The 10,876-nt window shown below is 27.4% G+C and overlaps 1 protein-coding gene across 1 annotated transcript; it reads left to right on the top strand.

Annotated features, from left to right (window-relative positions):
- The first annotated feature begins 349 nt into the window (after window positions 1-349).
- Window positions 350-1,980, top strand: LOC127283687 (glycine, alanine and asparagine-rich protein-like). Its single transcript, XM_051308711.1, has 3 exons — window positions 350-495; window positions 737-799; window positions 1,605-1,980. Exons 1-3 carry the CDS (start codon window positions 426-428, stop codon window positions 1,820-1,822), a joined length of 351 nt encoding a protein of 116 aa, XP_051164668.1. The 5' UTR covers window positions 350-425; the 3' UTR covers window positions 1,823-1,980.
- The last annotated feature ends 8,896 nt before the right edge of the window (window positions 1,981-10,876 follow it).

Below are 10,876 nucleotides of genomic sequence, written 5' to 3'. Positions count from 1 at the left end.
AAACATTCTCAACATTTTTCTCTATTATTAGTAGGGAAAAAGTTATAAGCAAAGCAAAAAAATATTGCTCTAATTTGTTATTGTAAATATCTCGACAAATATTAAAAATTTCAAATTCAAAATTTGTACACTTATTTAGCACCACTATCACTACAATTCACTGAATTTTAAGAAAAATCATTTCTAATTTTTGAAAATGTCCACGACACAGATCTTCATTAAAATACTATTAGTGCGTATTAACTAAACTTATTTAAGTGTAATTAGTTGTCACCGTAATAATTATAGTCTTTCACAAAACGAATATATAAAGGTCTTGAAAGAACTGAGAACTTCAGTGTCTTGTGGCTCTTCAAGAAGACAATTACCTATTTTTAGAAAAGTAAAACACCAACTCTTTTTTGGAAAAATAGTGATTTTTGATCATGGCATCTGTTAAATGTTTTGTGCTTTTCTTTACCCTTCTACTTGTTGCTCACTCTTTTGCTCGTCCAGGTAATTTACATGTGTAATACAATGTTTTCCTATAGTGTAAAACACAGTCTAAAAAATTATCATAATTTTTTTTTTCTTATATTTTATATAATATATATATATGATCAAGACAAAATTAATTTACAGAATTAACAAATTCAGATTTAATTTATGGAATGATTATTTTGTTCGAATATTACAATTTGATTATAAAGAAAAATTTTATTATTTCGATATTAAAAATTAATTGTTCTTTAATTAGGTAGTCGCAGAAACGGGTGTACCTCAAGACTATGTTGCATTGGATGCGAAACGGAGAGTGAAGGTAATCATTTTTTTTAAATATCACATGTACCATTTTCCTCAAAACCTTCATTAAAATTTGAAATAATCATATTTGATGATCAAAAATTTTTTCCCTAGATATATTTTCTTTGCAATTTTATTCGAATTGCAATTTTTTTGTACGTTTAAAAAAAGACTCTATTCAACATTTCAACTCAAACTAAAATATTTTAACCCGATTAAATTTCCGTTATTTACAGACAACAATTTTATTTTGTCAATATCTGAGATTAATTAAAATTCGAAAAATTTGAAACTTATATCGTTTATAATTATTTACTTAAGTATTAACTATATTATATTATATTATATTATATTATATTATAATTATATTCTTAAGGAATGTCAAGAAATGATAACATTTTTTTAACATTCCTGAGCTTAAATCAATGTTCTTAAATTGTACATTTTATTATTTTTTAAATATTGCATCCGTGAATTAACCAAAGCCTGAGAAAGGTGAAAAAATTAAGAAATTATCAAAATAGGTGACAAAATTTTAATGAGTAAAAAAAGGTGAATAGATGATAAAGTATTATTCCTTTTAGAATCAAAAATTGTTAAAAAATTTTACGTTTTCAAAAAGTATATTGCCTTTTTCTGTAAATATAAATGTTCAATTTATCAAGTTTCCTTGACAACAAAAATTTTCCCTGTCTTACGGCTATCTTGATTTTCTTGATATAGTGTTTTTTTTGAAAACGAACGCAAACGTCAGAATTCATTTCGAAATCAATATTCAATATTCTTGGTGTTACTTATGATCTTATTTTATTTCAATGTAGGTGGAAACACTGGAGGAAATGGAAGCAATGGAGGAAGTGGAAACAATGTGGGAAATGGAAACAACATAAACTATATAAACAAAGGAGGAAGTAGTAACAATGTTGACAATGGAAATGTTGGAGGAAATAAAAACCAATATGGTGGACATATTGTTTCGAATATCCAAGGAAGAAAAGGAAATGGAAAAAATGGAAATGAATGCAATAATAATTGTTAAAGTCGATCATTTTGGGAACGCAATATAAATTCACAATATTACCCTAACTAATGTTTCTCAAATTTTCATATTTTCAAATATTACAATCAAATTTATAATAATAATGTAAATAATTTTCAAACAAGAAGTAAATAAAATCTGTTAGTAATTAAAAGAAATTTGAAATTTTATTTTATTTCTATTATTTATTATTATATATTGGAATTTAAATGTTATTGATGGAATATTTTTTAAAAATAGTTATAAAAAAAAATATGCAAAAATTTATTTCAATTGATTCTTATTTAAATAAAACAAATTACTTATTTTTAATAATTCCTTTATTATTTATTTCATTTTTCATCACAATGACTAGTAAATCCATTACATATTTTTTTTTACAAATTTACTATTGTTGAAGAATTTTTTAATTTAAAAAAAATGTTATATATTTTAACTATTAACCACAGTAATGATAATAGTTTTAATTATATTAATTTGGAATTGGGCAATTAAAATTTTTGTAAATATACGTTGTGTAAAAATCTTTTTTAATCTAAACTTATGTATAATTTTTTTTAAATATATAGTAAATATCATATACTTCAATATTAATAAAATTTGATAGCATTTTATGATATTATATTATTTTTGTTTTGCTTATAAGTTTTTCCCTACTAATAATAGAGAAAAATGTTGAGAATGTTTTTTACGCAAAATACGCAAATATTGCTCTAATTTGTTATTGTTAATATCTCGAAAAATATTAATAATTTCAAATTCAAAATTTGTACACTTTATGTAGCACCACTATCACTACAATTTACTGAATTTGAAGAAAAATACGAGACATGACAACGTATTCTCATATGAAATGCCTCACCTCTTATCGTTTTGCTTCCTCGTGGAGGAAGCTTTGTAGTCCTTTCGTTTATATAAATTTTCAAAGTGTCGGAAACAAATTTTTCTTTATATAGAAACATGTTATATGAGATCCTGATCAATTGTCCGGATGTATGTGTGTGTGTGTGTGTGGGTCCCTTTTTTGTTTAGACGATAACTTTAACAGGTTTTAATGGATTTAGATAAAATTTGGTAGGCTCATTTATCATATTAATATCTCAAATCTGACCAAAGGATTTTAAAAAATACAAAAAAAAATTTTTATCGTCTTTTTTCCAAAATTTTTGTTTTAATCGAAAAAATTTTTAAATAGAAAAATTTAAGGTCCAGGCCAATCGATCAGTATATATAAAGTTTATATATACTGATCGATTTGTTTTGATGTAAGGAATACGATTTTATTATATATAACCTTAAATTTTTCTATTTGAAAATTTTTTCGATTAAAAAAAAAATTTTGGAAAAAAGACGATAAAAATTTTTTTTTTGTATTTTTTAAAATTCTTTTGGTCAGATTTGAGATATTAATATGATAAACGAGTCTACCAAACTTTATCTAAATCCATTAAAACCTGTTAAAGTTATCGTCTAAACAAAAAAGGGATCCACACACACACATACATAAATCCGGACAATTGATCAGGTTCTCATATAACATGTTTCTATATAGAAAAAAATTTGTTTCCGACACTTCGAAAATTTTTATAAACGAAAGGACTACAAAGCTTCCTCCACGAGGAAGCAAAATGAGCAAATTTCATTTAAATTAAAAACATTTTCTATGAAATCGTAAAATCATCAAAAAATATATATAAAAGACACTGTGAATATTTAAAAACCCATTATTCGGTTAAATTTTTTTGAAAAGGATTGTTATTGGTGCTTATTAATGTATAAATTTCATGTAATTCAACTTCACTTAATCATTTTATTAATATTAAACAAAGTTTTCAGATATCTGCGCCACCTAACCCCGAATGTACTTTTGTTATATTTAATAATTTTTTATAAAAATTGTTAATATAAATCAAAAAAAATTTTTTTTTGTTTCTTGATAAAAAATGTAAAAAAAATTATAAAAGAATTTATTATACTTATTATTATTCTAAAAGTCATTTTTTAAAAAGATATCACAAAAAAATGAAAAAATAAATTTTGTACAAACTTACAGTTCATCAAGTACTTTAACTTGAATGAAGAGAAAAATTAATTTAACTTAACACTTTTGAATAAACTTAAGTACGCCAAACAGCCCAACCGGTCTCCCCTAGTTGAATAAAATAAATTTTTGCAGTGTACAATACTTTTTTTTGTTTTAAAAAAATGTTATCTTAAATAATTTTTTATATTATTATTATTATAATAAAAAATTATTAATTTAGACTTTACAATGCAAAAAAATACTGGTGGAGCAATAAAAAACATTCAACTTACATAAACATCCCAATCAGCATGAAAACTTGCAACAAACTTGCAGGAAGCTTGCCGTGCAAGATTGCAGGGCAAACATGTAGCAAGTTTAACCTTTAAACTGATACGTGCCGAAAAATCACACTAACTGATTTCACCGGTCTGTCAGACCGCTATTCCTTTTTTATGTTATTTTATTGATTTTAAATTTTGTAAAGTCAATTGTTGTATATATTTTTTATTTTTTATGATTAAAAAGTCAATTTCTATATTGTTTCGTTTTAATTTTTTTATTTTTACTACTGAAAAGCTCAAGTTCTTATTGTACTTTAAAAAAAGTTATAAGCGATGAAAGTTTTAATAGCGGTCTGTCAGACCGCTAAGTCAGTTTAAAGGTTAATGCAAGCAATAAAATGTCCTTTTATGGCAAGCTTGCAGAGCAGCCTTGGCGAAAGCTTGCTGCAAGTTTGCATAACTTAACATTTTTTGTTAAAATTTAAAAGGTTAATTTGAGATGATCTGGTTGAGAAAATGGTAATTGTCAAAAAAAACTAGCAAAATCCAACTTATAACTTGATCAGCTGAAGATATTTGCGATGTAATTATTTATGCTTTGTCAACACCTCCACATGTATAGGTAAAACAAATTAAATAATTGCAATAAATAATTTACGGTATAATTAAAAAAAATAATATTGTAAATAAAAAAAAAATTTAGTTTAAAGTTTAAAGTTTTTGCTTATATTGCAATGTAATCACAATATTTTAATCCAATTTTGCTCGTGTATTTATATTATACACTGAGAAAAATGTTTAGTATCATCTACCAAAGTTTGGTTCTCTCTACCAAATTTTTTATTTGATATATGTGCAACTAATCCGTTTGGTTCGGGCTACTAAATTTTTTCGTTGAATCATTTTGTTCGGTCTACCAAATTTTTTGTTTTGCACAACTAACTTATTGTTTTTAAGCAAACAAAAAATTTAGTTAAATGAAATTTTTTTTTTTGTTTTCTCAACCAACTTATTTTTTTGTTTCACCCTTTTCTCTTTATATAACCTACCTATGCCTACTTAAATTAATTTCTATCGCGGAAAAAACCTAACACTGCTGGGGCTCGAACCCTCAGACTACGCAACGCTAGTCGAGAACGCTGACCACTACTCTACGAATCCTACTAACAATTTGAGATTAAATCATTTTCACAATGTATAAAAGCTGGAAAAAAACTTTCGTTCTTGTAACAAGTTTTATTTATTTATTTTCATTACACAAACTTTTTTTTTTTAAAAATGTCTGAAAAACATAAAAACTTCAACACTGAAACTTCACGACGCGAACGACATTTGGTTAATGTTGACATCCCGTGAATGGGAAGCGACGCCATATTTACGAGAAGAGCGCGTGCGCAATACAGCATGTCAGCTATTTAGTACTGGGAACCAAACTATTTAGTTCGTAAACATGAAAGCTTCAAATATATTTTTTGGTAGAGCCAACTAAACTTCCCGATTTATTGCCACTTTCTATTCTGTTGTGACAACCATATTTTAGTAACGCCAACTAAAAAAGCTCAACTAAATTATTTTCTTATTATTACGAAATTATTTTTCTCAGTGTAGAACTCATTTTTCCAATGAACCCCTTAGATATGCAACCCTCCCACATGATGAGTATAGCGCTTTCATCGAATTGTCGTAATTCAGGCAGGTATTATGTAGTATATATGTATATAAAACATATGATCATCCAATTTTTTAGACTCATTTTCGAATCAGCAGAATTTTCATTAAAACAAAATTTTCTTTAACATATTTCAAGGTGACTTAAAGGTTTATAATTTAAATCAATTTTTTATCGATAACTTATTATTAATCGAATAATAACACATTATCGCATTAATTGTTCATAAAAAATAGAAATAATTAGATTTTAAAAATTATTTACAGACAATGTTTTATCTCTACCATCGTATTAATCCATAAAAGGGCACACAGTCACAATATTGCGAATAAACAATAATGCATTGGAAAAAAATTTCCTACAAAGCCAAAACTAGAAAAAATTTAATGGTATAATGGATCTTCGTTTATTAGAGGAAGTTTCTGTATCAAATATCATGGTCCTTGATTTAGAGGTGAATTTTTTTCAACTAATACATAAACATTTAAAATTAAAATTGATAGTTTTATAAATATATATATAGGATAATTTTCATTTACAATAATTCTATAAATAAACCAAATTTTTATTTTGCAGAATAATTTCGAACTAAGCCGAATTTTTATTTGACCGAAATTGAAAAGCACAAAGATTGGTATTTACGAGATGAAAAATCAGAAAGATTGATTAAAAATTTACGAATGCCCAATCACAAATCGGCACTTACAAAAGAACTAGATGGAATTCAAGGTTCATTTCGACAACTAAAGATCGATTAAAATAATATTTTTGTATATTTTTTTATATAAATATTTTTATTTTGCAAAATTATGATTTTTTACAATAATAATTATTGTTATATATATTTGTAGGGGAATAGTGTGAGGGTTGGACACTTGTCATGGTTGGACACTTGGCTTTTTTTAAATAAAAACACTAGTGCCACCTGTGTGCGTACGTGACGAATCTTCTAGTAGTGTAACCTAACTTTTTGTGGCATTACATTTTCGGAGAATCAAAAGTAGCGTCTCCTGTGACTTTGGTGTTAAAAAAGCAAGAATTCGGCAAGGGAAGCTTATTGAATGTATTGTGGGGTACATAATTTAAGAAGAAAAAAGTGAAAAATCGAATCGCGACACATGTCTGGTTATGGTTAGCACAATTCGAAAATGATGCTTCTAGTTAGGGTTGGACACAATTTATAAATAAATAATTATAAATTTTTTTTTATTGATATTTCAGTGCAAAATTGTGCCAAAGATATTAGAAAAATAATACTTAAATTGTATAAATTTTGTTCATCATTTCATTGAGTTATTTGGAACAATAAAGCGTTTTTTTTTGTAATTTGAGTTCATTCCTTTTTTAAACCCATGAAGCTTTACAATTTGTAAACAAAAAGTAAAGATAAACATGAAAAAATAAGAATAAAAAACAGTACAAATGTTATTTTACGTTTTTACCAATAATGCGTTTCGATTTTCAAAAAGTGTCCAACCCTGACTGAAAAGTCCAATATAGACAATATTATGTCTATATACATTCTAATTTAAAAAAAAAATTTGTTGCATAATTGACATATTTAAGGAGGTTCCATCCCTTCACTGAACTAGTCAAAGCAATAACCATTTTTGTCTGATTTGACTTGCTCGGTATTTTGAAACGTCTGGCAACACTGCAACTCACGTTATGTACGTTGTCAACAACTGTTGTTTTGTTTTTCCATGATTTATTTTATTTATAAGCTTTAATTTCTAAAAATATTATGTGTTTGTCATATTTTTCAAGTTAATAATAAAAATTTTATTAACTAATAGAATTTCAGTTTTTAATTTGAACATTTTATTCTTTTCCCAGAAATCAAAATTTGAAATAACGCGCGCATAACCTCAAAACTTTGACAAGCGCACGCGCACGGTGGAAACCGTGAAGACGCGAAATGCCGTGTTGCCAGATGTTTCAAGTTATCTTTTTTGTATCACAAAAAGTGGAAAAAAAATTTATAAATGAACTATTTTGAACTCTCACAGGAACCCATTGTCCTTTTTTAAATACAATACCGGTTCATTGCATATCTGTCTTTAACTATACAAACTTTGATCAACATCTGTTTGTTTAATATTTCATAGTATGAAAATATATGTGACAAAGTAATGAATTCCCATAAGAATCAATGTTAAACAGTGAAAAAATAAATCGATCAGAACTTTTTTCTCCGGAACCTACAGGTCTCAAAAATTTAACTATAGAATTTTAGAAGCTTTATTTAGTAGTGTATCAAGTTTTACCAAAAACTGCTTGTTTATTCGATAATAGGTGGTACCTCCTTAATGTTAAATATTATAATATTTAATTTAAATTACCTATTAGATAAATAAGAGTGAGAGAGAAAACAATAGACGCGTTTCTACCTTCTCAATCTCGCATTTTCTTATCGCCGCCATGCCTTGAACGTGATTGGTGAAAAAATTCAAAATTATCCTCGCGCGTCTAAATTTCATATGATCACGTGGTTTCAAATTCACTTTTGTGCTTCATCAATTTCATTGGGGTGTTATCATTTCTCTAGCGTCGGTCATTGACATCGGTTCAAAATCGCATAAGTTATCATCAGTCATTTCAATTTTTGATGACCATGTGTTTTTGTGAATATTAAATTAAAATTTTTAATTCTTTAAAATCAGTGTTTTAGCTTTCGGGAGTGTTTCGTATTTTATTTTAAACCCGCGCTCGAGTAATATTTAGGGTTTGAATTTTTTGACGTGAGAAACGTTTTTTTTCGATGGCTTGTGGTGTCATGTACTTTAAAGATAAGGGCGAAAGAAAAAAAGGGTATCTTATTTTTGAAGTAAGTACACAAAATTCTTGCAAACTTTTTAGAACTCGGTCTATTTTTACGGTTATTTTTCACATTTTCTGAATGGAAATTTAACTTGAAAGTTGAGATCTACAAGAGGTATTTAGTTTAAAAGAATCGCCTTGAAGCTATTATTAAAATTTTTAATTCTTTCGAGTCAGTATTAGCTTCCGGGAGTGTTCGCAATTTCTTTAAACCCGCGACCGAGTTATTTAGGAAGTAATTTTCTTTTCTTCAACTTTTTTTGAAAATAAAATAATTTTCTAATTTCGGGAGTGTTCGCAATATTTAAAACCGCGATCGTATTAAAGGAAAAAATTTTTTAAGTCAACACGTAGTCCAGGAGTGTGCGAAATTCTTAAAACTGCGTGTGAGTGATTTCTTTTTGCCAATTTGGAAACCACCGTTCGAGTGCCGCTCCAGGATGGAGATCGGGCATGGGCGAAGGGTGTCCGCGGTAAATTTTTTTTTATTTTATAATTATAATAATTGAAAAAACATTTTTGTATGAAAAATTGTAATTTTTAATCTTTGTGTCTAATTTTTAAATGTTTCTTTTTTCAGACTAAAGGTCAGGAAGGAGGATGCAGAGAAAGCATAGCCCCTGTATAGTTCCCCGGTCTCCCTGCATAGAAGAGGGGCCACTGGCGGACTGGTCCAGAAGAGGCGATGCTGCCATCGCTCCGTCGAGGTGAATCCGCGATCGGCAAGTGAATTTTTTTTTGAACGTAGCGACACACCCTGAAATGTTTAATTTCTAAAATTCTATTTAATTTTACGATTTTGGCTAATTTTGACCCCCCCCCTATCCCCATGTAAGAATACATAAGATTTTTCGACCCCCCCTCCCCCTTCTTACGTAAGTTTTTAACAATATTAATGTAATTAAAAAATTCAGTACAAACAATACAAATGGAAAATAGTTGGCAAAATCTTCTACCCCCCGCCCCCCGACGTAAGACCATGTAGAGATTTTATAACCCCCCCCTCTCTCCCTAAGAACCCTTACGTAATTAATGAATGGCCCCTAAATAAATTAGAAATTTTTTTGTACTTGTTTACTAACTTTTCTTTCATCAAAATCATCGTGGTGAGAAAAATATTTATTTATATTCTAAAATTTTGTAATATTTTCAATGTAAATTGTGCCCATTTTAAATATGTACTAATATGTTTTTTTCATTTTTTGTCAGTATTTATGACCAGAGAACAAATGTTCGAATTTCCTTTGAATGTCGAGATTATTTAAATATACCAAAAAAATTTACCTGCAACAGCGAAAGGCTTCAGTGGAATAGCAAAAGTTTTAATTGTTTCAGTTAAATCTTTCGAATACACAGAAAAAACCAGAATTCAAATTGAGTATAGATTCTATACTCAATTTGATTCGCAACAAAAATGAAACTGGTTGTTTCATTTCGAGTTCTAAGGTAAAAGTATCAAAATGAAACAGGCAAGTTTCATTTTGAGAAAAAGAAAAATCGAAAAATATTGTGAAATAACGAATAATTTTGCACAAAAACATGAAATATAATAATTACAAAGAAGTAAATAACACGCTAGACTTAATATATTTGATTAAAAATTGCTTGTAATCGCGTAATAAAATAATAAAGGAAATATGTTTTTAGGTTAGAAAAATGAAAACATGTGTTTTGACAACAGGAACGGTACTGCCAACTTAAATAATAGCGGTAAATTTAAAAACTTATGAAATTAATTATTATCTACGTAAATAATAATAAATAATTTTTATTTAAAAACTTCTAAATATTCGTACTGGTCAAAATAATCTTTCTGGTGTTGTTGAAATATTAGAAACAATAATTGAAATACAAAATTACTCTGCTTATGATGCCAACTTAGAAATCTGAAATTCCAGCCAATATCATTTTGAATAACATGAAGTTTGTCCCATACTCATTTCGATACCCAAAAGAAAATGAGTTGCAACAAAAATGAGTCCAAGTTTTTTCTGTGTAGACTATTGTAAGTATAGATTTGATCACTTTTAAATTTAGGTCCACTTTAAAAAAACTAAAATTTAGATAATTCGTAATTCAAAAATTTGGCCACTTATAAAAAAATAAAAAAATACGTATTCATTTTTTTTCACTAAATAATAAAAAAAAATAATTTTGACCGAATTAAAAATGTGAACTGAAATCTGACGTGGAATCGCCTATATATATCATTTTTCTGACATGTCTAACAAGTTTTTACACCCAGATGGCGCCAGAGG

The sequence above is a fragment of the Leptopilina boulardi genome, unplaced genomic scaffold (assembly GCF_019393585.1).
Source record: "Leptopilina boulardi isolate dan_hultmark-lab unplaced genomic scaffold, ZJU_Lbou_2.1 LbouV2_310, whole genome shotgun sequence".
Lineage (NCBI taxonomy): Eukaryota > Metazoa > Arthropoda > Insecta > Hymenoptera > Figitidae > Leptopilina > Leptopilina boulardi.
This window is presented reverse-complemented; position numbering and strand designations above follow the sequence as displayed.

Coding starts and splice junctions, on each gene's coding strand:
- LOC127283687 (XM_051308711.1), top strand. CDS start 426: ATGGCATCTGTTAAATGTTTTGTGCTTTTCTTTACCCTTCTACTTGTT. Junction 496..736: donor TCACTCTTTTGCTCGTCCAG/GTAATTTACATG, acceptor TTCTTTAATTAG/GTAGTCGCAGAAACGGGTGT. Junction 800..1,604: donor ATGCGAAACGGAGAGTGAAG/GTAATCATTTTT, acceptor ATTTCAATGTAG/GTGGAAACACTGGAGGAAAT.